Here is a 27,227-nt window from a genome sequence, read left to right as displayed (position 1 = left end):
CTGCTGTCTTGGTACCAGTCTTCTCCAGCCAACCTCAGTGTCTTTTTACTGTCTCTGCTTGTCCCTGTCATGACAAATCTGTTTATTCCTGTATCTTTCTCTTGGACTGTTGTCCCAAATTGTTTCTCTCTGAGAGACTCAGTCTCTTGATGTGTTTTTGTTTTCTCTCCAGGGTCCTTGAATGGGACCAAATCTAGGGACACGTCTGCTCTTCCTTTTGGCTTACAGAGGCAAGTCTCAATAGGAAAGTACATGCAAAATCTGGCTATGGGGAGGGGACAACAGGCCTGGGAAGGCAGAGGCCTGTCCTAGGAGCACTGGAGTAGCCAGAGTGCATAAATTTAGATCCCCTCCCACCACCTAGGAGTAAGCCCGGATAAGGATATGGATCAGGGCCTAAAGCTGGTGGGCTCCCCCATTAGTGAAGACTTGGGGGGGAAGGGGAGGAAGCTGGGGCTGGAGGTCTTGGCCTGAGGGCCTCCTTCCTGTTTGTAGGGAAGTGACTGCCTCACAAAGCTGCTGGGAGAGAGGAGGGAGGCCATGGTGACTTCCGGGAAGCTGGCCAAGGGCCTGAGGCCACCCTCCCTGTGCCCACATGGGCCCCTTTAGTCCAGGCTTAAAATAGTGCAGCTCCTTCATTGCTGCTGGGCCCAGCCTGGGTCTCAAAGGGTTGCAGTCCCAGCTTGTGCTGCCAGCAAAGACCTAGGGTGGAGGGACTCTACCCAACTATCCAGTCCTGCCCAAGCTACAGCCACAGGCTGCCTTGGTCACAGCAGGAAAACATGGGTCCCAAATCAGAAGCTTTGGATTCAAGTCTTAGCTCCCACACTGACAAGCTGTGAAGACTTTGTTCTGGTCCTTGTCGCCTCCCAGAGCCTCTGTTCCCACTCACGTAAAAAAGGTGAGTACCTGGCTCTTACCCAAAATAAGACAGTGGAGTAACCATTTCAGAACCTTACCAGATGTAAAATGTACACTCGACCCAGGAGTTCCTTTAATTGCTCCTGTCGGCTGTGCGTGGTAATGGATTCTGCATACACCTCCCCCCCCCCCACGCCCCATTCTGCCCACAGACCTTCAATACATGCGCTATTCCTACACTGCTCTTAGGACTGGGGACAGAGCAGGGAAGGCTTGCAGAGAGGAGGCCTGCAAGGAGGGCAAGGATGGGGCTGTGGTCTCCATGGTGAGACTTGTTGCCAAGGGAACAAGACTCCACAAACCCTGGGTCTGGCAGTTGGGCACTTTTGCCACAAGATCTGGCAGGTTGATTGCCATTGCACCTAAAACTCTTGATGGACAGCCTAGCCAAGGCCAGGCCAAATCAGAGAGGAGGCCCTGGGCTCTGCGGGGCCTCTGCTGCAGATGTATAGGGGTGGTGGCTTCTAGTACACAGCTTCCAAGTATAGATGGACTTCAGAGAGCCTTGACTTTGAGCTAGCCACAAACATCATCAAGGGTCAATGTCACATATGACCAGGAAGGGGAAGAGCTGGAATCAGAACTGGTGAGATCCCCGTTGATGATCCTGCTGTCTCACAAGCTTCCTTAGGGGAATGACTTCTGGGAAGGACGCGGTGCAGCCAGATCACCTCACTTTCACTAGCCATCATTTCTGGGAGTTCCTGGCTTCAGACTATAACTCGGAGCAGCCAGCATTCTGCTCTTGGCAAGGAGACACCGTTACCTCCAGGTTTCTGTAAGGGGCTCGGTCAGCCCAGATGCTGCTAATGTATAAGTATTCAGTGCTGGCTTCTAGGCACCCCTGAGCTCTCCCTAGTTAGATCACCTTAGGCCACTTACTTACCCTCTCTGGGCTTTTTAAAAAAATAATCTGCAAAACGGGATCATTATAGCAGCCCCCTGTCATTGCTTTGCTTTGGAGTATAAATGATGGAATACACACATCACTATAGTGCCTTGCTTTGCTATTACTATTTTGGTGCTGGGGCTGCATAGAGGGCCTCCTACTGAGCTACACCCCCCCTCTTCTATTCTTTCCTTCCAGGTTTTACCTAGCATGCCAGGAAATCCAGAGCTAATTTTTACTTGAGCAGCAATTCATACATTTGGACTAGTACCCTAAAATTTTATGCTATGGAATGCTATCCCAGCAGAATTTTCACAGGAGGAAAAAATATCCAATGTACAAATGTACAACCTGGTTGTGATAAACAAAATAAAGCTTTCTTCAGGTAGGTAGGACTTCTCTGTGTCTTTACTATGCAAAGAAGCCTGGAAGACTATGTGAGGAAACAGTACAGCATTTCCTAAACTTCTGGCCTCAGAAATTTGCTCCTTTGGTGACACAGTCCTGATGTGAAGCTTATGTGCTGAGACATTGTAGACTTCATGTCTACTACACCCCTTGTGCCTTTGGGGTGTTTGGGACAGCATTGCCTTTCAGCTCAATTTGTCTGTACATCTTTCATTGGTTTTGGTTTGTTTTTTGCTAGGGAGAGGTTCAACCAAAGGCCATTCCTGAGTTTTGTTACAAATACTCCAGGATCCGTGCTCAGCACAACTAAGTCGCTAAGGCCGGCGGGAGGAAGCTGTTGTAACTTTGGTATCAGATAGACCTGGATTCAAAAGCTACTTCTGCCATTGTTTGGTATCTATGGGAAATAGCTAAACTTCCCTGAGTCTGTCTGTGTGTTTTGGAACAAAATGGGGCTGACACTATACTGCATAAGGTGGTTCTCAGGATGACATGCATTTGCAGGTGACCATCAACAACAGGGTGTGGCTACAGGGAGGTGGCCAGCAAGCTCCCTTCTCCTTCTAGCAGATACCTTTGTGTATCTGCTCTCTCTTGTGGGGCTGTGGAAACAGCCTATCACCTCCTTCTGTCGCAGTCCCTTTGTTTCATACTCCTCTTTCAAGCTTCAAGGGCTCTCTGGTCCTTTTTGCTGGGTAAGAACGCATGGAAGGCAGCTGGGTGTCCCTGTTTCACACAGGACAATTTAATAGACTGATGTGGCTCTTCCGGCCTTTATCTCCCCTGACAGGGGAACCTATGCTCCCACTCTCTTCACATAGCCCTTGCCTCAGAGCCCTGCCTCTGAGCTGGTGAGCAGGACTACAGGATAACTGGGCTTTGGAGCTGGGAAGATCTGAGTTCAAGGCCTGACTGCCATTTTCTGTGTGATCCTAGCCATGTTCCCTGACTTCTCAGAGCCACTATTTGCTTTAGAAAGCTACCTGAGAGCACACATGGCTGTCCACCAGCACACTGCATCAGTGGCACAACCCTAAGCCTCAGCAGATGGCGAAGCCCTGACAGGTAGAACAAGCTGCTCCTTTAGGCCCATCCCAAATCATGGCCCTCTTCTGTGTCTCCCACCAGGCTCAGTTCCCCTAGTCATGCCATTTTCTGGCTGGAAAACCTTAGGCAAGTCCTATCACCTTTTTCAACCTTAGTTATAAAATAGAAGTAATGGGCTGAAGAGATGGCTTAGCGGTTAAGCGCTTGCCTGTGAAGCCTAAGGACCCCGGTTCAAGGCTCAGTTCCCCAGGTCCCACGTTAGCCAGATGCACAAGGGGGCGCACGCGTCTGGAGTTCGTTTGCAGAGGCTGGAAGCCCTGGCGCGCCCATTCTCTCTCTCTCCCTCTATCTGTCTTTCTCTCTGTGTCTGTCGCTCTCAAATAAATAAATAAAAAATTAAAACAGAAGTAATAATCCTTTAAGTTCACAAAGGTTTGGGTTTGTGGAAAATCTCAACAGAGTCTGGACACAGCAGGCACTTTAGTCCATGCTGGCCCATTGGTTCTATGGTTCTGAGACAGACGATCCTCTGCAGGCACTCAGCAAGAGAGGTGGGGGTGATGTCAGCTATCAGAAGTCAAAGCCTCAGGATACCTGGCTGCCCCTCCCCAGAAGCCCCAGATAAACTTCACAGACAGATGGCATGTGCAGAAGGATTCACATTTATTGGTTCAAATACAGTACCTAACATTTGCTAAACATGCATTTCACACTAATTGATCACATTTCCACAGGTAGTCAAATCATAGAACAAGGCCCACCCCTTGCCAGCAGGCAAGTGTGGGAGGTAGCAGAGGGCCTGAGTAGCCTGCAGAGCCCGCCAACTATCATTTGGTCATGCAGGGTTGATGGAGCCAGGCTGGCAGGCAGCCCTTGGCCGGCCCTTTGGGAACAAGGGCTCAGAGACATCCTGTTCACTCAATCCCTACACAGGGCTGTGGGTGGGAGAGGACTGGGGAGGTAGCCTAGGGTGAGCCTTTGCCATCAGAGCCCCCAAAGATGGTGTTTGTGTGAGGTGGTATTCCCTATGTTATGAGTATAGGAAGCAGGTAGAGGCCTCTTCCAGGGGGTGGCTTGTCTCTAACTGGGCAGTTGGAAGTACTTTCCAGACATAGCCCAGACACGACAATGCAGCCACTGCCCCTATCGCAGGCCTGAGATGGCAACACAGACACAAACACCCACAGCCCAGGGCTTGCCTCCCGATAGAAACATGTAAACAGCGTAGCAGCTACAGTATTCTTTTCCCACAGAACTCCTCAGAGGAATCGACCAGGATGTCTGTCACTCAAGAGGTAGTTTTTTTTTTTTTTTTCATGGAAATTAGAGTCAACAATATTATCACCTATTACAAGACATTTCAGCAAAGGAAACAGTCATCAAAGGGCAAGAGGACCCTTTGGCCGGCAGGACTGGCTTCAGGATCTGGAAGACTGGCCTCCATCAGTAGCACATTTTCTTGGGCTTAGAACAGACCATGGACTTCCTCCGAATGTGCATACAGCTGATCTGTGAATGAGGACCCATTCAGGGCTGCAGGCCCAAAGGAGGGACCAGACAGTATTGGACAGAAGGGTTCATGAACTGGCAGAGGCAGGGCCTCTGGAAAGTCTTAAGGGAGCTAGGCCTGGCCAAAGAGACAGTCCCAGCTTGCTCCCAGACTTAGCAAACCTTGGGGCTGAGGCTGTCTCTGAGGAAATAGTGCAGGTCTGGCTCTCAAGCCCAGAAAAGACGTTACTTGTGGCAGCCAAGAGAGGGGCTTCTGGGGACCCTGTAATTAAATACACATCCCTGAGCTGTGGCCCCAGAAGCGCTGGCCTCAAGGCTAACCAGTTTCCAGCACCTGGTGGGATGATTGCCGTTTTTGATCCTGAGACACAGATAAAAACATTATTTCATGAACATTGGGCATAGATGCTTCCAGACAAGGAAAAAGGGAGGATAATCCCGGCCGAGACAGAGGGCATATGAGTACTCTTCTGGATCAAGATGGGGGAGTAAAAGTAGTAAGGGTTTTTTTTTTTTTTTTTTTTGCTTTGTTTTTAGTTTTTCAACTTAAAAAAAATCATAAAAACTTGAAGTTTAATAGAAGGGATGGTCTGAAGGACTGGATTTCTTTAAACAATTGCAAAACACTTAAATGTAACAAGGAAAAACACACAGACCGGGGACTCAAAGCTGCAGACTTGGAGCCACTGCTCAATTTCCTCCTTACTGGGAAGCCAGGATCCCTTTATCCTGGCTAATGTTGGTCACAGCTTGGATGCTACCTGACTTCGTCTGTCCCATTTTCCAGGGAATGGAGAATGGGGTGGCAGAGTAGGGCAGCTGCCCAGCGAGGCTAGGGTTTAAGAGTCTGATGCCACTGACCATGGCAGACACTCACTTCCCTGAGTAGTGGGGGCAGGTCAGAGGCAGGGTGGTATGGAGTGGGTGACTTCCCTATCTCTGCTCTGGCTCTGGGTATCTGCTTCTTTTTCTCCCTGGAGGTTTGCCCACCTCACTTGCAGGTTAAGGGCGGGGGACTGGGTGTCCTCTGCGCCAGGAGGAATGCTTTGAGGCAGGTTCTAGGAAACTTTTTCAGACTAAGGGCAAAAACAGCAATAACAACAAAAAAACCTGTCTACAAGGGATCCACAGAGCATGGACTACAGATGAGTCCAAGATGCCAGACTTTTTTTTTTTTTTTGTCTTGGATTAAGAAAGTGTTCACAAGGAAAGGAGAGGAAAGCTTGTATGTTTCAATACAGTGCAAGGAGGCAGGAGTCTCTTTTTCCATACAGCTTTCACAGCTATATTTTTATGGTGGATGATTTTTCATTCCAAGTTAGTGCTTTTGGTGACTGAGATCAGAGAGAGGGCAGAAGAGAGAGGAATCAGACAACAGACACAACTTTTTTCTTCTTCCACTAGCAAAAAGGCTGCCTGTTAACCAAACATTATGGGAAAAAAGGCAAAAAACAAGCATACCAAACCTCCTCCTCCAACCTTTCTCTGTGTCCTTCAAACCAAAATCACAAATACATCTAGTGGCTGACCTAATGTCTCCACGCTGCTAGCTACACTCCTACCTTCTTCTCATAATACCTGAGTTTGCAATGCAATGCATTCACTTTACCCTGTTTAAAAGAAGCCCGTGTCATAAAAGGACTGGGTGCAGAAGACACTAAAGGCAGTCCACAGGTCAGGCTCTGGCTCGGAACACATAGCCACTTGGCTCAGAGATTCTGCAGGGCTCTCGGCAATGAATGGGCTCTTTGTTCTGTGGAATCTGCTGCAAACATTTGTAAAAATGGATTTGTACAATGGCAACTTGCAGAACCTTTCCCCCACTCCACAAATTAACAACTTGCTCTGTTTAATACTACATTATTGGACAGACATATTCTTGTCTCATCAGAGAGCATTTCCTTTGACACCCAACACAATGGGTAAAATGCTAATTTGAAAAGAAACTTCAAAAAATAGTAATTTGATAAATGTAAATCTAACCAAAGAAAGATGGGTGCATACAGGCTCTCTCTTAGAGAGGGAGTCTCTGTGTCTCCTCACCTATCTTGAAGAAAGGAGCTCAAAACCTGACCTGTAGCAGTGGTTAAATAATTCAGGCATAACAAGAAAAATATTGTGAACTTAGAAATAGACACATAAACACATATAGACACATCTTCCCTGTGACATATATGAAAAAAACATGCTAGCTGGCACTTTTCCCTAAGGACCAACCAACCTTCCTTCCTTCCTTTCTCAGAGCATCTGGGGAAATAACACTGAGGAGTAATGCTCTGAATTTTAGATCCACCCAGAAAGAAAATCATCACTTTGCTGGTCCCTATAACATTTCAATGGAAAGAAAAAAAATCACAAGTAGAGATTATCCAGTATGCAAATTATGTGGTAGACCCCTAGGTAGGTTAACTAGGCTCAGTTAGGGGAGAATAAACAGCCTTTGACCAAACAGGCTGAAGGAGCTATTGTAGTGGGCCCCTCAAGTTCACCCAGGGGTGCACCCAGCTAAGAGTGTCTTATCTGGCGTACTGGATGCAGAAGGTGCCTGGTGTGGGCAGAGAAGGGAAAAGCACCAGAAGCAGCTCCAAGAGAAGCCTAGTATATCTCTGGCTCAAGTCTGGAGGGTCAGGTCCTCTTTCTGGAACTAAATGGGGCAGGTAGCGAAAAGAACAAGGGGTCCAGGCTTTACCTGCAGAGGCAGCAGCCAGGCCCTTAGGAACATGAGGTAGTTTAAAGCCCCATTCCCTTCCAGATCCTTCTGGCTCCAGCCCTTGGTTGGCCAGGCCACTGATGATACACTGATGATACTGAGGCTTGGGCTTTCTGTTCTAGAACCCTGGCAAATCCAAACTCATTTTGGAGACATTAGGAGAACTTAGAACAGAATTTAGGAACAAAATCTCTGGTCAGCAGATGGGTAAATGGTTCTTTCCACCGTGGGGGTGGAAAAGGCTCAGAACTGAGGTATCCAAAGGAGGTATACTCATTCTTTAAGCAGCTTAGCCTTGTTTCTCTGCTCTTAGAGGAAAACAAGTGAAAGGAAAATAAATCAGAAGTGGGCACTACAATTTAGAATATGGCATTTTGTGTCAGTTTCCCAAAGGAATGATAGGAAGTCAAATTTATTAGGGAAAGGAGAGGGAAGAAGTCTGAGGAAGGTAGGCCTTAGTAATCGGGGTCAGGGAACTAGGTAACTGTAAGTCCCAAGGAGCAAGGTGTGTCGACTCACTGTCAGGACTTTGCGTGGAGAGATGCCGACAGTGGCAGTGGTGTGTGGTGGCAGGGACACAGCACAGGAGGAGAACAGAAGCCCTTCTGCCCCTAGGACTTGTGGGATGGGAGGGTGCCTGCTTAGACTTGGCCACTGTGCACTACTTTCAACTTTCAAGCTTTCTGAAAGAGAGAGATGATAGCTAGCCCTCATCTCCTGTCCAGTTCCAAACACCTCACCCACCCCACTTAGTACCTTGCCCTACACCACTGCCCCTTTGGTGTACTCTCACCTGACAAGTCTGTGGCTAGAAAAAGGCAGTTTGCTCTCTGACAGACAAGTGTGTAAGTCTGCTGAGAAAATGTGGAAAAAGTAGGGATGGTCACACCCCTGTTTCCATTGAGGTAGTTGTCTTTGTCAACATTATGGAAATAGTCATCTCAGGCCATCCCACCCTCTCCCTCAAAATACAAAAGAGCTATCTCTAAACAATGACAACACTGTAACATTAAACATCTTCACATTCTGTAAACTGCAAGGAAATGCATCTGCTGCATTCACACAAAATCATGTGCATCGTGTTGAAGGCCATACATTCAACTCTGTCGTGAAATAAATATATAGAAAAATGAGATTAAAAAAACAGACAAACAAACATAATTCTTCTTGCTATGGAGGCAGCCTCCATCTTGGTCACTCTGGCTTTTTCCTCTGGAGCCTGTCCTGCCTACTCAAGGCACTGTGGCCAGCCTGAGGAGGGTGCAGGAAACAGGTCATTCCTTGACTACACTTGTTTTGCAGGAATGCAGCACCACCTTAAAGAGGAGGGGCAGCTGCTCCAGGGGCACATTCACCATCTTTCCTGGGAAGAAGAGAAGAGAAGAATTAGTAGTGACCACTTGGGGAGAACAAGTCTGCCTTTTCTTAGGCTGGTAAAGGAGAAAAATCACCTTGCTGAGGGACAGGGGCAAGGAAGTACCAGGAGTATCTCAAAGGGTACAAAGATATCTATGACATCCTGATATCTAGATTCATTTTAGTTCTCAGGAGACTAGTAGTGAAGCTGACTCACACTTATTCTACCACTTGCTCTGTGCCAGGCAGTTCATGCACTGTCTCATTCAAAACTCACAATACTTCTGCAAGATATTACTTTTGATCAGTTTAAAATGAGAAATCTGAAACTGAGAAGTAGTTCCAGTGAGCCCTTTATAGCTAAAATGCCACAAGAAATTTGTATCCTACTTTCTGGTTTATTTATTTTATTTTATTTTATTTAACTGCTAAGCCATCTCTCCAGCCCGTATCCTACTTTCTTTTTCTTTTCTCTTCCCAATTCTCTGACTAGCATTCTATGAAACAAACATTGCTTTCCTAAATAGGATAACTGATTAACATCAGGGAACTAAGAGGAGGAGGCACAGGGCAGATAAGTTTAAGATGCTCAGGGATAAAGGGTTCATAGGTTTCTTTACTGAAGAACCTCTCACAGCATGAAGTGAGCTAACACACTGTGAGTACATAAAGCTGTGGTTCTTCTCCCTAAACACCTTAGAGTCATCTGAAGGGCATTTATACCCCAACACCAATTAAGACAGAATGTCTGTAGGTGCAACCAAACATTGGTATTTTTCAAAAATATTCCCAGGTGTTTGGCAGTGCCGCCAGGTCAAATTTTACAGGAAAAATCCCATTCTAAAGATTTCCTCAGTATATGTTGAGTAGCTAGTAACAAGCATCTTTATTAAATAAAGTAATATAACAATAAATAGCCAAGAATGCTTGACCATAAATAAAGCATACCCACTAAAACCTAGATTTAGCCAGGCACGATGGCTCCTGCCTGTAATTCCCAGCATTTGGGAGGCTGAGGAGGTAGGAGGATTACTGTTTGTTTGAGGCTATCCTGGACTACAGGGCGAGTGAGAACCTGCCTCAAATAAGAAAAAGATCAGCTGGGCATGGTTGCACATGCCTTTAATCCCAACACACAGGAGGCAGAGGTAGGAGGATCGCTGTGAGTTCAATTGCTGTGAGACTACCAAGTGAATTCCAGGTCAGCCTGGGCTAGAGTAAGACCCTACCTTGAAAAACCAAAAAAAAATGGGCTAAAGAGATGGCTTAGTGGTTAAGGTGTCTGCTTGCCTGTGAAGCCTAAGGACCCAGGTTCAATTCCCCAGGACCCACATAAGCCAGATGTGCATGGTGGCACATGTGTCTAGAGTTTGTTTGCAGTGGCTAGAGGCCCTGGTGTGCCCATTCTCTGTCTCTCACTCATAAATAAATAAATATTAAAAAAAAAAAAAGAAAAAGAAAGAAAAGAAAAAGGTAAAAGTACAAGCTGGGCATGGTGATGCATACCTTTAATCCCAGCACTTGGGAGGCAGAATTAGGAGGATCTCCATGAGTTTGAGGCCACCCCGAGACTACACAGTGAATTCCAGGTCAGCCTGGGCTACAGCAAGACAAAAAAAAAAAAAAAAAAAAAAAAAAAAAAAGGTGCAAATAAAACCGGGCATGGTGGTGCACACCTTTAATCCCAGCCCTTAAGAAGCAGAGGTAGGAGGATTGCTGACAGTTTGAGTACACCCTGAGACTACACAGTGAATTCCAGGTCACTTGAGCTGGAGACCCTACCTCAAAAAAACAAAAACAAAATAAATGTACAAATAAGTTTAAAGGTACCACTTTACATGGTCCTAGAAAAGCTTGCGAGCAATCCTACAAAATAAACTGTTTTGAAAAGATATATAATTCTCATATACAAAATTCATTCAGGAAATGCAGCTCAATTGAGATACACAGTCTGTTTCTCCATCTACCACCTTGTAGATGGTTCTGCGATCAAGTGATAGTAAGGCCACAGTATGCGTGTATATCACAGGGCTTAGCAAATGAGGCTTCTCTTCTCTAAAAGAAACACTAACTCTTCTGAGGGCAAAGGTACTAACTCTTATGCAGCTGGGGGTGAGTCTAGAGTGAGCACTCCAAGAAGGAGCTCTGCCTCATTCTCTTCACAAGCTGAGGATCAGTAAAGGATTTGAAGCCCACACCCAGAATGCTACCTGCAATATATCGAATTTCCGGTAAGCACATCATGAGATCAGGAAAGCGGTTTGGCTGATGTGTATACTTATATTCAGTGAAATCCTGGCAAATGTACCAATATCGCTTGTTCAGCTGTTCCAACTGTGAGGCACTGGTCAGACCCCTGATATCTGCGGGGGAAAACACACAGAGAGAATAGGAGGGGCTTTCTGATGTAGGAAAATACCAGCATCTTTTAATTAAAAGTTATTAAATGTGGTCATAGTAGAGGATCTTTTCTCTTTATGACTTGGAGGATCTGAGTCCTTGATAACAAAAGAAAAACAAGACAGAATACATGGAGGATGGGCTGGAGAAATGGCTTAGTGGTTACGGCACTTGCCTGCAAAGACTAAAGACCCTTGATTCCCCAGAGCCCACATAAGCCAGACACACAAGATGACACATGTGCTCAAGGTCATGCATGTGCACAAGGTGGCACACATGTTTGGAGCTCGTTTGCAATGGCTGGAGGCCCTTCTACTAGAGCCCTTTGAGGGCAAAGCTGGGTCTTTCTCATCATCATGCCCAGTTTCCAGTACAGGGTGTGATGGCACAAAATAGGCATTAATGAAGGTTGGACAAATGATTAACCTATCTTTCCAAAGTACATCTTTAAAGAAAAATTATTTATTTATTTACAAGCAGAGAGAAAGAAGAGAGAGCAAGAATGGGTGCACCAGGGCTCTTGCTGCTACAAACAAACTCCAGAGGCATGTGCCACTTTGTGAATCTGGTTTTACATGGGTACTGGGGAATTAGACCCAGGGCATTAAGCTTCACAGGCAAGTGCCTTAACCGCTGAGCCATCACTCTAGCCCCCAAGCTGTATCTTTGAATTTGCTTGTTGGAGGGAATCAGAGACTCTGCTGATACCTAAACATGCAAGCATCTGACACACACACAGTGTCCAATGCCACTAGCCTCTTATTATTCTACCTTGGCTATCTATTTCATCTAACTATCTACCTATCCTTTTAAAAGTATAATATGAATAAAAAACATCCTGTATGAAAATAGTATTCATGTGTTGAATGCCAACACATTTCTCCTCCTCTAAGAAGTTACTACTCATTGTTTCTCTATGATGTGCAATTAATGTGTCAAGTGCTTCTGGGATATACACTTCTGGAGGGACCAGTGTCTTTAATGCTTGGCACACGGTTAGGCTAGAGATGGCACAGAGGACACCAGAGGAATGTATGATTGGTGCAGAGGCAGGAGGAGGAGGTCTGGCCAGCATCAAGGGAGTGTGGTAAACAGGAGGGCCTGGTCAAGTGTCTTTGAACTGGCTTCAAATCCAATCAGAGAGCCACTGGAAACTAAGCATGGTAAAAGCACTTTCAATGCCACAGGCAACAAGATCACAGTTCCATTCTGGGAGTGGGGTACTCATATGGTATTCTGAATAAAGAACACAGGTTCTCTTTCACATGCTGGTTACCAGCAGCTATAACATGCCACTTTGCTGTTAATGCTTCTTTAAATCACAACAGTACTCCTCTAATGTGCATATGTGAGTTTTTGTGCACCGCCACTCTTCCCCGGTGGAGCATCAGAACCACTGCCCATCACCAGGGCCTTCTCTCTAATACTTTTATCAGTCACCCTACTCTTCTTCAGTTGCTAGTAAAGTTGGTACATATTTTAAATGACGCATGTTCTGTCCTTGGTGCCTGTGCATAAATGCATTAAAACTGACTAAACAAAGCAAATCTTCTTTCTTCCTCTATGAGTTATAGAGACTGTGGCATTTAGATTCAAGAAAAAAATTCAAAGCATTCCCCAAGCTGTAAAGGTACAGGGTGATGATAAGGTGGAGCATAAACCTTCCAAGATTGATGACCACGTGATGTGACAGTCCTGGGATGGGGGTGGGGCAAAACAAGAGGGTAGATGCTCACTGGCAAAAATAAATAAATAAAATGAATCCCTACCCCCCAAGGCCTCACCTACTTACCTTGATTTAGGAAGTTAATTGCTTTCATGCATGCATACTCCTCATTGCTGACCTTTAGCTGATGGAACTTGTGATACAGGTAGATAAGCCGTTCAATCACCTCCATCCCTTCATCACTAAATCTGGGGAACAAACACAGACAAATTTTACTTGGAAATTCTCATATCAGCAAAGGCTAGCAAGGAAAGCCACTTAAGGTGTGTATGATAAGGAAAGAAGCTGAACTTGGGGAAAATGGAACCCATAGGCAGACCCATAGTCTGTAGGCATAATGTGGTTCACACAAGCTATTGTTCCAAAGTCCAGACAGCATCTAGCAAATCAAGATTCAAATCCAGCACTACCACACACAGCTATGGGGCTCTGGGAGGTCCCCCTTTGCAAAACAACAACATTTGTACTAACAAAAACCAAAGGCAGTTTGGGGTATAACTGAAGGAAATGTGACAATATTAAAATACTGGTTTTGTTGAAATGCAGTCGCCATTATTGATGGCAGCTGCTACAGTGACTATATTAAGTTCTACCATGATATTGAAGACACTGCTAATTGTATTTGGTGAAGTTCACTTTTCTAGCAGGGTTAAGATGTGCAATGAAAAATCTAATGAGTAGCCCTGACTTTAGCCTGAGAGGGAAGGAAACATTCATTGAGTCTCTACACCATGAAAATCCCTATGCTTGACCTTTGGGCATTATCTTCTCTAACACTCTCAATACTATAAGCTAGGTGAGATGATCGCTACCAATACACAGGAGAATCTCACATTCAAGGAAGAGAAAGGACTCCAGCACGCAAGTAGATGATGGCGGATTTGGAATTTGAAACCTGGCCTACCCTCCTAAGGCCTCAATTCTTCTCCTGTCTAGGTATGCCTTAGCACAGAATTTCCTAAACTTTTTTGACTCCCTTTCCACCTGAGAAATTAAATTTTTACATGACATGGATGAGCCTAAACAATGGTACCAAACTTCCTGTATTTGCTGAAAAGAAAACTAATAAATTAAAAAAAAATTTTTTTACATGACCCTGGGTATATAGGTATATAAAATATAATAGGTTGATATTGTAAATATGTAATTACAATGATTGTAATGGGGAGGTAATATGATGGAGAATGGAATTTCAAATGGGAAAGTGTGGGGGTGGGGAGGGAGGGAATTACCATGGGATATATTTTATAATCATGGAAAATGTTAATAAAAATTAAAAAAAAAAATAGCTACACATGGGCTGGAAAGATGGCTTAGCAGTTAAGGTGTTTGCCTGCAAAGTCAAAAGACCTAGGTTCGACTCCCCAGGACCCACATAAGACAGATGCACAAAAGGTGGAATAATCGTCTGAAGTTCATTTGCAATGGCTGTAGGTCCTGGCATGCCCATTCTCTCTCTTTATGTGCCTCCTTCTCTCTCCCTCTCTCAAATAAATAAATAAATAAATAAAGATTTTTAAAAATAACTATAAAAATCAAACACTCATAATAAACCACAAAAAGGTATTTTAAAACAATTCTTTTTTTTTTTTTTATTTATTTGAGAGCGACAGACACAGAGAGAAAGACAGATAGAGGGAGAGAGAGAGAATGGGCGCGCCAGGGCTTCCAGCCTCTGCAAACGAACTCCAGACGCGTGCGCCCCCTTGTGCATCTGGCTAACGTGGGACCTGGGGAACCAAGCCTCGAACCGGGGTCCTTAGGCTTCACAGGCAAGCGCTTAACCGCTAAGCCATCTCTCCAGCCTTAAAACAATTCTTTAGAATATATATAAATTTATCATTTAGTAAAGATGAAAGCAAGTTAACATTCTAATGGAATTTCTAATGGAAGTGCTTATTTCTTTTTACATGAAGAATTAAATCAGAGCTGAGTATATGACATTGCAGGACACAGCATCCTTAACATTTCCCAGAGTTGATTAATATTTTGATTTCATAATCATCAATAATGAGAACTCTGCTTTACATAAATATGTAGTATAAAATGGCATAAATGTTTAGTGTAATTTCAGAAATTCCTGAAAATACTATTCACATCCCAAGTCAAAATTTATTTAATGAATTTTTAAAATTTTATTGATTGATTTATTTATTTGAGAGAGAGAAAAAAAGAGAGAAAGAGAGAGAATGGGCACGCCAGGACTTCTAACCACTGCAAATGAACTCCAAATACATGCACAAACTGGCTTATGTGGGTACTGGGGAATTGAACCTGGGTCCTTAGGCTTTATAGACAAGTGCCTTAACTGCTAAGCCATCTCTTCAGCTCTTAATGATTTTTTTTTCTTTGCTAGGCATGGTGACACATGCCTTTAGGAGAGAGAATGAGAGCAGAAAAACAGAGAGAAATGGCGCACCACGGCCTCAGCCATTGCAATCAAACTCCAGATGCATGTGCCAACTTGTACACATGGGTGACCTTGTGCACTTGCATCACCTTGTGCATCTGGCTTATGTGGGACTGGAGAGTCAAACATGGGACCTTAAGGTTTCACAGGCAAGTGCCTAAACTGCTAAGCATCTCTCCAGTCCAACTAATTGTTTTGCTTTGTTTTGTTTTTTGAGGTAAGGTTTCACTCTAGCCCAGGCTGACCTGGAATTCACTATGTATTTCTCAGGGTGGCCTTAATCTCACAGTGATCCTCCTACCTCTGCCTCCTAAGTGCTGGGATTAAAGGCATGTGCCACCATGCCCGGCCCAATGAATTCTTTTAAATGAAACTCAAGTCAGCAACTTTAAAAATATTTTAAAATTTTATTTTATTTTCAAGCATAGAGACAGAGGGGCAAGAGAAACAGAGAAAGAATGGACACGACAGGGCCTCTAGCCACTGCAAACAAACTCGAGACACATGCACCACTTTGTGTGTCTGGCTTTACATGGGTACTGGGGAGTCGGACCTGGGTCATTAGACTTTGCAGGCAAGCTTCTTAACCACTGACCCATCTTTCCAGCCCCTCAACAGCAACTAAAAAATATTTTTATTTATTTGTAAGCAGACAGAAACAGAGAAAATGGGCATACCAGGGTCTCTAGCTACTGCAAACAAACTCCAGATGGTATACCACTTGGTGTATCTGGCTTTACATGGGTACTAGAAAATCAAGCTCAAGTCATTAGATTTTGCGTCTTAACCACGGAGCAATCTCTACAGCCCTACAAACAGGGGTCACTTGCCACTGTAAACAAACTCCACTGGCTTCATGTAGGTACTAGGGAAATAGAACCTGGGCCAACAGGCTTTGCAAACAAGCACTTTTAACCACTGAGCCATCTCCCAAGCCCCTCAAACAGTTTTTCAAAATCAAACTTTAAAAATAAATTTTGAAATGAAGTCTCATGTAGCCCAGGCTGGCCTTGAACTTGCTATGTAGCTGAGGATGACCTTGAACTCCTGGTCCTCTTGCTTTCACCTTCCAAGTGCTGGGAATTCAACCATACACAATACTACCTAGCTAAAATCAAATGCAATATAATCCAAAGATGTGCTAATTTGACTTCCTATGGTAGGACAATATTAAAAGTCTTGTTTTCTATAACTAACCATTACATTTCTAGAAGAGCAAAACACTTTCTGTGTACAGCAAAAGCACTGCAAGTCATAGCATATAACTGCCTTGAATCTGAGGGCAATCAGGTAACAACTGTTGGTGTGGTATGGTGTGATGAAATAAATATGCAGTGCAAAGTGTGTGTGTTATATGTTCATAACCAAGGCTACAGTAAAGACATGTGATGCAACACAGAAAAGCACTACCAGAAGAAGCACCTTATACTCATTATGCATTTGATTTTGAATTCATTTATGGTTGCTGTGCATTCAAGAAACATTTTGCTATTTTCACCTTTTTTTTTTTTTTTTTTTTGTAACTGTCAACATAGTTACATGGAGCTTAAGAAGCTAGGTCTGGGCTAGAAAGATGGCTTAGTGGTTAAGGTACTTGCCTGCAAAGCTTAAGGACCCAGGTTCTATTCCCCAGAACCCACATAAGCCAGATACACAGGCACATGTGTCTGGAGTTCATTTGCAGTGGCTAGAGGCCCTGGAGTACCCTTCTCCCCCACCCCCATTTCTCTCTCTAATAAGTAAATAAAAATAAAATAGTTAAAAAAAAAAAAGCAGCAGCAGCTAGGCCTTAGCAGAGGGGGTTCAAAGCTGGCCATGCTCTTTTCTTTGGGCTAGAAGGTGTACTCTTTGGGAAATGACCACACTTGCAGCAAAAAAAACCCCAAGGCCACATCAGGGGATAATGTTCTGAGTATGCCAGTGTTGGAGAACTAAGAAGTCAATCAGAACTGGAGCCTCTCTGTTGCTTTGAGCTAAGATGGCCAACTCAAGCTTCTTTGCTTTCCTGGCCCAATGACTTTTACAACTTAATGCTTTCCCAAGTTGGCTGATAGACAAATTTAGGCTGAAAACCAGTGTAACAACCTTATCAGCTCTACAATGTGTTGAGCTTGCTAACTGGTAGGCACTTTAAATATTCCATATGTGTGTCTCATTCTTCCAATAAATTTAAAAATGAGTATTAAACATAATCTTGTATGGAAACAAAGGCTCAGAGAGGTTAGGTATTGTGCATCTAATGTGTTAAGGCCCTTTCATGTACATTCTTACAGTTTATCTTCCTGAAAGCCTGTGAGATAAATCTTAGCACCTCTAGGATGGGAGAGTAGAAGTGACTCTTCCAAAGCTGCATAGTGAGTAAGGGCTGAGAGCCCAGATTCAAGCCTAGGCTTTCTACTTGCAAGCACAAGGGCTTTTCCCAGTGCCATACTGTCTACCCCAAATGTCTATCAAGTTCTAGCTTTGTGTTCCTACACACCTCAGCCCAGGACCTGGCCCTAAGCGCTGTTTCTGTGATGCTGAGACTCGTCAGAGGAACTGAGTCTAGGGATGCAAACCACACTTCATCATAATATAATTCCCCCTTAATGTTTGCATGAAGGGTGGAGTTGCAGTGAGATGAGGCAGGGCACAACAAAGGAGAACTTCGCAGGGTAGCAATTGTTGACATCCGTAGTTGGGCAATGTTGCAAGCACAAGTAATGCTCTGTCATTTAATCAGTAACCTCTTGACCTGAGTGCTCACTCTGGCACTATGGGACCTGCAGGTGTGTGGCTATCATCCAGACCCCAAGCTGGCAGTGTCAAACTTGCTCCCGGCTGAGGCTTGACCTGAGGGACACAAAGGAACTCTCAAATACTTAGTCTGTGCATATGACCTAAATCTACCCCTTTTTTTTGGGACAGAACATCACTCTTTTCCAAATTTCTTTCAAGAGACACCCGTCATGGACCACCGGTAGTGGTGGGGACTGGCAGCCAGCCCAGCAGCCCCCACTCCGTCTCCACAGCCTGGCTGCAAAGCTTTCCTCTACACCCACATCCCACCCCTTGATAAACAAAGTTGTTCTCTGTTCCACGGACTTGCTTTCTCCTGCAGCCGTTCCTCCTCCGCATCTGCCCACTCCACAGTTCTGACGCCCCTGTATTCCCTGTCTACAGATTATCAGCATTCAAAGCCATAAAGCTGGACAAACACACCCATTCTTCTTCTAAGTTCCTATCACATAAGCACGCTAGGACAAGGAAAACAATCCTGCCAGGATCCCCCAAACCACTGGAGCATTCAGTCAGCAATTGAAGCTGACACTGTGTAAGTTATATCCTACTAAGGGGCCACGAGGACCAGTTGTCTCTTTCCCATTAATCTAAATGTACCTTCCTCCAGGGGCAGTCATCAGCCACAGCCTTCAAGGAACTGCCATCTTAGCACCCACACAGACTCCAAGAGGAAAGTCAGATTATAGCTCAGGGAAAACTCTAGGAAGTCAACCTCTTTAAGAAGGCTCTGGGAGAATAAGTATTTAGCATAGGGAAGAGTCCAAACTCTGGAGTACAACAGACCTGGACAACAATCCTGTCCTTTCCTACCTTCGCAGTCCTGAAGTTTCAGCTCTGTGCCGCTCATGTTCCTCATATGTAGAAGGGCCATTTCAGTGCCAGTCTCATAGACAGTACTGGTCTCAGCAAATAACATAAGTAAGCTCAGAAAAAATCTGGTGCAATAATTCTCTGTTAGTCATTATGTATTCACAGTACTAGTATCATCAGCACAACTTCCTTTATTGCTGCAGCAAAAAATTCCCTGAACCTTATGGAGTAGAAGCTGGAAAGCAACTTTCCAGAGACCTAGCCAAAACACTCCTGAAACAGAAGGGCCCATTTAGGGGCTGGGCATAGCAGCACATGACTTTAATCACAGCACTCAGGAGGCAGAGGTAGGAGGATCTCTGTGAGTTTGAGGCCAGCCCTACCTCAAAAAAAAAAAAAAAAAAGTAAAAGTAAAAGTAAGTGCCCATTTAGATAAAGGACTCTTCACTAGGGAGTGAAGTAATGTTGATTAGGACCAGAAGCAGTCACTGGCTGGTGCTACAATCTGCTTTAAATCAAGTTTGTCCAGCTCACTGTCTGATAACAAACAGTCTGATTAAGGAATATGGGCACCATAAATTTGAGCCAATATTTGAGAAGAGAAAAGGAGGTAGTTATATATCATCTGGGAAAAGCTTTTCCTGGCAGCAGGCATTCACACTCAAAAATTGTGAAGAAGGAAAGGGTGTTAGGGAAAGTGGGAGTAGCGCAAGAGCAGGCAAGGCGGGAAAGAGCAATGGCCAATTAGACTCCACACCCTGGGCTTCTAGCAACAGGGATGCTTGACAGTAATTAATCTGACTCTGGAGGCTCTTACACTCCACATCCTAGAACTCCTGATCTATGTACAACTCAGACCCACAGACACCCAAGCCAAACTCATCTCCCATCATATTTTTCCAGCTGCTTTATCTTGGCTAAGATAATCCATGTCTATCTATCTAGCTACTTAAAAAAATCCAGCAGTCATTCCCAATTTGTCCCTCTTCGAGAAAGAAGTCCTACTGCCCCCATCTACTGACATTTTCAGTGCTACACTCTATTCCCTCATCACCACTGCCATGCTCAAGCCCAGTTTCCTTTACGTGGCTATAGAGCAGCCTTCTACTCATTGGCATCCTTGTCCATGCTAAAACATTCTGTGATTTACAGCCACCAAAAGCTCTCTCCAATGAAGCCTATGTGACTCCTAGTTAAAAATCAAATCCACACCCTGAGACTACCTAGCGAATTCCAGATCAGTCTGTGCTTGAGCGAGACCCTACCTCAGGAAAACAACAACAACAACAAAAATCCAAACTTTTATATTCTTTGTTGTTGTTGAAACAAGGTCTCATGTAGCCCAGGCTGGCCTCAAACTCACTATGTAGTTGAGACTAGCCTTGAACTTCTGATTCTCCTGCATTCATCTCCTAAGTGCTGGGACACAGGAATCTTCTCAAATCCATTTATTATTTTTTAAAATTTTTTGTTTACTTTCATTTATTTGAGAGCAACAGAGAGAGAGAGAGAGAGAGAGAGAGAGAGAGAGAGAATGGGCACATCAGGGCCTCCAGCTACTACAAACTCCAGATGTATGCACCACCTTGTGCATCTGGCTTATGTGGGTACTGGGGAATCGAGCCTCTAACTGCAGTCCTCAGGCTTAACAGGCAAGCAAGCACTTAACCACTAAGCCATCTCTCCAGCCCATTTATTATTATTGTTTATTTATTCATTAGAGGGAGAGAGTGAAATAGTGAGAGAGAAGGGGTATGTCAGGGTCTGTAGCCACTGCAAATGAACTCCAGATGTATGCACCATCATGTGCAGATATCTGGCTTACCTGGATTCTGGGGAATTGAACCTGGGTCCTCAGGCTTCACAGTCAAGTGCCTTTACTGCTCAACCATTTCTCTATCCCAAATCCATTTTTAAGGTTTTTAAAAAATTCTTATTTATTAAGAGAGTGAGAAAGTAAGTGAGAGAGAAAAGGAGAGAGAGAGAGAATGGGCATACCAGGGCCTCTAGCCACTGTACATGAACTCTAGATGCATGTGCCACCAAGTGCATCTGTCTTATGTGGGTACTGGGGAATCAAACCTGGTTCCTTAGGCTTCACAGGCAAGCACCTTAACTGCTAGGTCATCTCTCCAGCCTTTAAATCTGTTTTTTAAAAATATTATAGAGGGAGAGAAAGGGACACAGAGAGGTCACTAGGCCTCCTGCAACTGCAAACAACTCCAGATGCATGCACTATTTTGTGCATCTGGCTTTATATGGGTACTGGGAAGCCAAAACCATGCTTTGCAACAACAGGCTTTGCAAGCAAGTGCCTTTAACTGCAGATCCATTGCTCCAGTACTTTTTTTGTTTGTTTATTTTATTTTTATTTACTTATTTGAGAGATACAGGCAGAGAGAGAAAGTCAGAGAGAAAGAGAGAGAATGGGCGTGCCAGGGCTTCCAGCCACTGCAAACAAACTCCAGATGCATGCGCCCCTTGTGCATCTGGCTAACGTGGGTCCTGGGGAATCGAGCCTTGAACCGGGGTCCTTAGGCTTCACAGGTAAGCGCTTAACCGCTGAGCCATGTCTCCAGCCCTCCAGTACTTTTTAAAAAAACAACAACAATGATTTTTGGACCCTGGTTTGAGGCTCAAGGGGGCACATGTGTCTGGAGTTCACTTGCAGTGGCTGGAAGCCCTGGCGTGTCCATTCTCTGTCTTTCTCTGCCTCTTTCTCTCTCTCTGTCGCACTCAAATAAATAAGAATAAACAAAAAAATTTTTTAATTGATTTTTGAAAAAAAATTTTGATCGATTTGTGAGGAAAGCAGTAGGAATGGGCACACCAGAATAAACTCCAGACACATGTGCCATTTTGTGCATCTGGCTTTATGTGGGTACTAGGGGCTTGAACCCATTGTCAGGTTTTGCAAGCAAGTGCCTTTAATGGCTGAGCCATCTCTCCAGCCCCACATCCACACTCTTTCAATTGGTGCTTGAGTACCTTCCTGAACTGTCTTGTCTGTGTATGTACTTTTCTCTCCAGTCACTTCTCTCCTCTCATGTTTTTGGTGTCCCTTTATAGCCTAACCCTCAGGACTGCTTTTGAGTCCTCAGACATAACTACCATCTGGATCTCTCTCTCTCTCTTTTTTTTTTTTTTTTTTTTTTTTGGTTTTTCTTTTTGTTTTTTTAAGGTAGGGCCTCACTCTGGTCCAGACTGACCTGGAATTCACTATGGAGTCTCAGGGTGGCCTTGAACTCACGGCGATCCTCCTACCTCTGCCTACCGAGTGCTGGGATTAAAGGCATGCGCCACCACGCCCGGCTACCATCTGGACCTCTAACTTCTAGGACTTTCTTCTCTTCTCCTGTCATTCTCTTGTTTCCACATTGAGATGCAGCTCAAATGTTTGCTCCTGTGGTAAGGTTTCCTCAGTATTGCAAGTACAGCTTGCAAGAGTAGAGTTGTTTGCAACTGCAGGAGGCCTAGTACCCTATCTCTATCTCTATCTTTCTCTCTCTCTCCCTCTCTAATACTTTTTAAAAGTGGATTTAGGAGCTGGAGAGATGACCTAGCAGCTAAGGCGCTTGCCTGTGAAGTCTAAGGGCCCAGGTTTGATTCCCCAGTACCCACATAAGACAGATGTACTTTGTGGCACATGTATCTAGAGTTCATTTACAGTGGCTAGAGGCCCTAGTACACCCATTCTCTCTCTCTCTCTTTCTCACTCACTTGCTCATTCTAATAAATACAGTCCTTACACATTCCTCAACCTCTTCCAATATGGCCTTGTGTGTCAGACAACTTTTAGGTCCAACTGAGATGAACTTTCAGACCAGGTACAGTTATGGAGGAAGGGATATTTATTTATTTATTGTTTTCTGAGGTAGGGTCTCACTCTAGCTCAGGCTGACATGGAATTCACTATATAGTCTCAGGGTGGCCTCGAACTCATGGAGATCCTCCTACTTCTGCCTCCTGAGTGCTGGGATTAAAGGTGTGCATCCCCACACCCCAGGAGGAAGAGAGATTTATTGAAGCTTATGATCCAAGGGAAGTTCCATAATAGCACATGAAGCTGGCCTGCTGTCACAGGTTCCACAGAGAGAGAAAAAAGCCCCAAGCCAAAAGCCATACCAGATAGCACACTTCAGGAACTCCAGGTACAACTAGGTGCTTTGTGTATAGATAGATAGATAGATAGATAGATAGATAGATAGATAGATAGATGGAAATTTTCTTTTCTTTCTTTTTTTTAAAATTTATTTGAGAGTGACAGACAGAGAGAGGATGGGTGCAAGAGGGCCTCCAGCCACTGCAAATGAACTCCAGATGCATGTACCACCTGTGCATCTGGCTTATATGGGTCCTGGGGAATTGAGCCTCGAACTGGGGTCCTTAGGCTTCACAGGCAAGCGCTTAACTGCTAAACCATCTCTTTAGCCCCTAGCCTGAAATTTTAAACCCACTACCACACTTTAGGTCTGGACCCTAAGATTCGCCCAGTGGCACTTCCTCTAGCCAGGTGGCTATAGATGCAAACTACAAACTAATAAAACACTGAATATATTGGGGGCCATCTAGTCAAGCTACATTCCACCCCTGGCCCCCAACAGATTCAAAACCATCACACATTATAAGCTGTATTTAGTCCAATTTCAAAGATCCCCATAGTCTTGACCAACTTAAGATAGTTCCAAAGTCCCAAGTCTCCTCTGAGATTTAAGATTGTTTCTTAGCTGTGAGTCCTGTAAATCAAACAAGTTATATACTTTTAACATATAAAGGTACAGAGGAAATATTAAAAAAATACTTTATTTATTATTTATTTATTTATTTATTAGAGAGAGAAGGAGAGAGAATGGGCAAGCCAGGGCCTCTAGCCACTGAAAATGAACTCCAGATGCATGTACCATCATGAGCATCTAGCCTATGTGGGATCTGAAGAATTGAACCTGGATCCTTAGGCTTCACAAGCAAGGGTCTTAACCACTAAGCCATCTCTCCAGCCCAGAGTAAACATTTTTAACTGGCATAAGGCATAGCAAGGAGAGACTAAAACAATGCAAACTCAACCACCAAACAAACATCAAACTTTTGCAGTTTAAGTTCAATATAACCAGAGACTGGCATTCTCCAGATTTTTTAATTCTGCCCTTCCATCTGGGCCAAGTAGCCAGGGAACACTTCCATCCCAGGCCAACAGTGCACTCCCATGGAAGCCCTTGCACAGTCCTGGTATATCTTAACATCTTTAGGTCTCCATGTAAACCACGATTCATCTTTTAAAGGCTCTTTTAGTGTATCAGGGTCATCATGCCCTGCTTCATGCTGCATCTCAGCAGCAGCTCCTGGAATCATGTGCAATTCATGAACACATTATGCATTTTTTTATGCTTCCAAAACTAATAGCAGGTTTGCAGGACACAGCCATATTCTTAATTCAGGGGTGAAATAAATCATAACCTTAAAAAGCAGGTTCCTTCTCCAGCCAACTCTTTCTAAAAAGAGTTTGCATTTTTACCATAGTCTTTCCTCAGGCATCCTCTCCATTGTTTCAATGTAAAGTATCTGGGCCATCTTTCTTAAGATTGCTAATGTATTGACAATAGCAGCTTCAGCAACCTAAAACCAATCTCGTGTCTATAATTTTAACCTGCATGAGGTTTTTCAACTTAAAATCTTAAATCTCTCAGTCCTATATCTTTAGCCAAGCACATTAGTCCATTACAAATTTAACCTTGATCAAACTCTCTGGGCCTGGGCAGCAGAACACAGCCAGCCTTTATGCCAGTAGTCCAGTTCCAACAAAGTCCTCTGTAGTCTTTCCTTCCCCTAAGAAAGCTCATAAGCCAAGCCTCAAAGTCCAATACCATCTGCACTTCGCATTCTCAAACTCTTTTATCAGAATAGTCTATAATACTTGGCTTACCACTCCAGAAGGCATCTTTAGTTGTAACCACCAAGTCCATGTCCATTGTTCCAAAACAAAAGTTCCAAAAGATCAAAGTTCACATGGTCAGGTTCATCCTGGTACCAATTTCTGTGACAGACAGCGTTAGGTTCATTGAGATGAACTTCCAGACCAGGCACAGTTATGGAAGAAGGGATATTTATTGAAGCTTACAGATCCAGGGGAAGTTCTATAATGTCAAAAGAAGCTGGCCTGCTGTCACAGGTCCATAGAGAGACAGAAAAGCCCCAAGCCAAAAGTCACACCAGACAGCACACTTCAGGAACTTCAGGTGGAACTAGGCACTTTGTATATCTTTAGACTGAAAATTTAAACCCACCACCACACCTTAGGGCTGGACCCTGAGATCTACTCAGTGACACTTCCTCTAGCCAGGTGACTGTACATGCAAACTACAAACTAATAAAACACTAAATATATTGGGGCCCATCTATTCAAACTACCACACCTTACACTGTAGGTTGTATTAGTACATAATTGCCTTCTATAAACCATGAATAGAGACTCTCAGAGTTAGAAATTACGTCTGATTGAAGCAAGGACTGCTGGTAGTACTGGGAAGTTTGTGGATTAGTGCTTCATAATGCACCCCATTCCACTTTAGTCCTAATCTCTTATACCCCCAAATAAAGCAGGGGTCAGCAATAGCTAAATTAATGAAGAAGCTTCTACTTCTTAGAGAGGTGCCAAGGAGCATCTAAAGCTGCATTATCTGGCACAGCAGCCACTGGCCATTCACGGTTTTTTAAATACAAATAAACATTAGAAGTCCAGTTCTGAATTTGCACTAACCACATTTCATATCATCAGTAGCTACATGAATCTAGTGACTGTGATACTGGAGAGTAAAGATATAGAACATCCTTGCTGAGGGCATGGAAACACCTATCATGCTATAGGGAGTAGAGCCCAGAGGCTGAATCTATGGGCAGTTCCAGGCTGAACTGGTAGATTCTAGGCAAACAGGGAGGCAGGGTGCCCTGGAGCCAGCTCTGCAAACTTGACAATATCAGAGCAGCTGACTGCTATCTAAACATTCTCTGGCCCAAAGTTATGGAGCTAGAGACAGAAATTTGATGGAAACAATGTCTTGTGGACAAGGGATTAGGTCATCTGCAAAATAAGACATCTCTATTCCAGGAATATGTGTCAGCTGGATTCAAAATTGTCATTTATATAGCACTTCGAAGACAGTAAGTATCATTAATAAAATAAAATATTAGAAAGCCAGGAGAGAGAATCAGTAACCAGACTCCACCCCCACTCAGTGCCAAGGGCCCTTGAAGGCCTTTGACCTTTGGCCTTATTTTATGTCATACAGTGGGTAGAAGAAACATACACATCCCATCCTATGGAGTGTCACCACACCTCAAGTAGCAGGGAACAGCCTAAGCAGCCAGGTAGGAACAAGCTCAAATCTAGTGTCAATTACCCTTCAAAACTCTCAAGGGCTGGTTACTCTGAACTTCAGACTTTCTTATCTATAAAACAGGTATGAAAGTACCTACAGGGCTAAAATGATGGCTTAGTGGTTAAGGCACTTGTCTGTGAAGCCTAAGGACCCAGGTTCAATTCCCTAGTACACATGTAAGCCAGATGCATAAACTGGTACATGTGTCTGGAGGCCCTAAAGTGCCCATTCTCTCTAATCTGCCTCTTTCTCCTTCTCTCCAATAAATAAATAAATAAAATATATTTATTTAAAAGATTTTTTTTAAAAAAGAGAGTACCTATAATGCTGGAAGCCATAACTGAAAAATAATATAAAATATCTAATGTGTGGCCTACAGCCAGTACCAAAATGACTCCCAGTCCTCTTGATTTTTTAAAATTTTATTTATTTTATTTGAGAGAAAGAGACAAACAGAGAGAGAAAGAATGGGTTGCCAGTCTCCAGCCACTGCAAATGAACTCCAGATGCATGGGCCACCTTATGCATCTGCTGTACATGGGTGCTGGGGAATCAAACCTGGGTCGTTAGGCTTCATAGGCAAGTACCTTAAACACTAAGCCATCTCTCCAGCATTCTTTTATTTTACACTAAAGTTCTCTGCCTTGTGGACAAGGTTAAAATTTTTGTTTTTCCCAGATTTATCACCTCAGTAATATAATATTAAAACAACACTAAGTTTGACTGTATAGCACTTATTTCTTACACACACCATGTTGGGGGAGGTTCTTTATCACTTATTCTATCAATTCAGAAACTGTGACTTGGCCAACAACACAAAGCTTAAGTAGTGGTAGTGTGAGGATTCAAATACAGGCCAGTGGGGTTTAATGGCCATCTTCAGAGTG

General features: G+C 44.0%; 1 protein-coding gene across 1 annotated transcript in view; it reads right to left on the bottom strand.

Annotated features, from left to right (window-relative positions):
- Nucleotides 1–3,909: 3,909 nt before the first annotated feature.
- The window catches only part of Nr6a1 (nuclear receptor subfamily 6 group A member 1), a 300,000-nt gene continuing 276,682 nt past the window's right edge, over nt 3,910–27,227 (bottom strand). The window contains exons 9-11 of the mRNA XM_004662796.2: nt 13,033–13,154; nt 11,051–11,203; nt 3,910–8,847 (exon numbers count right to left, since the gene is read on the bottom strand). Coding sequence (XP_004662853.2) covers nt 8,759–8,847; nt 11,051–11,203; nt 13,033–13,154 — 364 coding nt within the window. The 3' untranslated portion in view covers nt 3,910–8,758. The remainder of the gene's footprint in view (nt 8,848–11,050; nt 11,204–13,032; nt 13,155–27,227) is intronic.

This window comes from Jaculus jaculus, chromosome 1 (genome assembly GCF_020740685.1).
Source record: "Jaculus jaculus isolate mJacJac1 chromosome 1, mJacJac1.mat.Y.cur, whole genome shotgun sequence".
NCBI lineage: Eukaryota > Metazoa > Chordata > Mammalia > Rodentia > Dipodidae > Jaculus > Jaculus jaculus.
The sequence above is the reverse complement of the archived record's forward strand: the minus strand, read 5'-3'. Positions and strand labels throughout refer to the sequence as shown.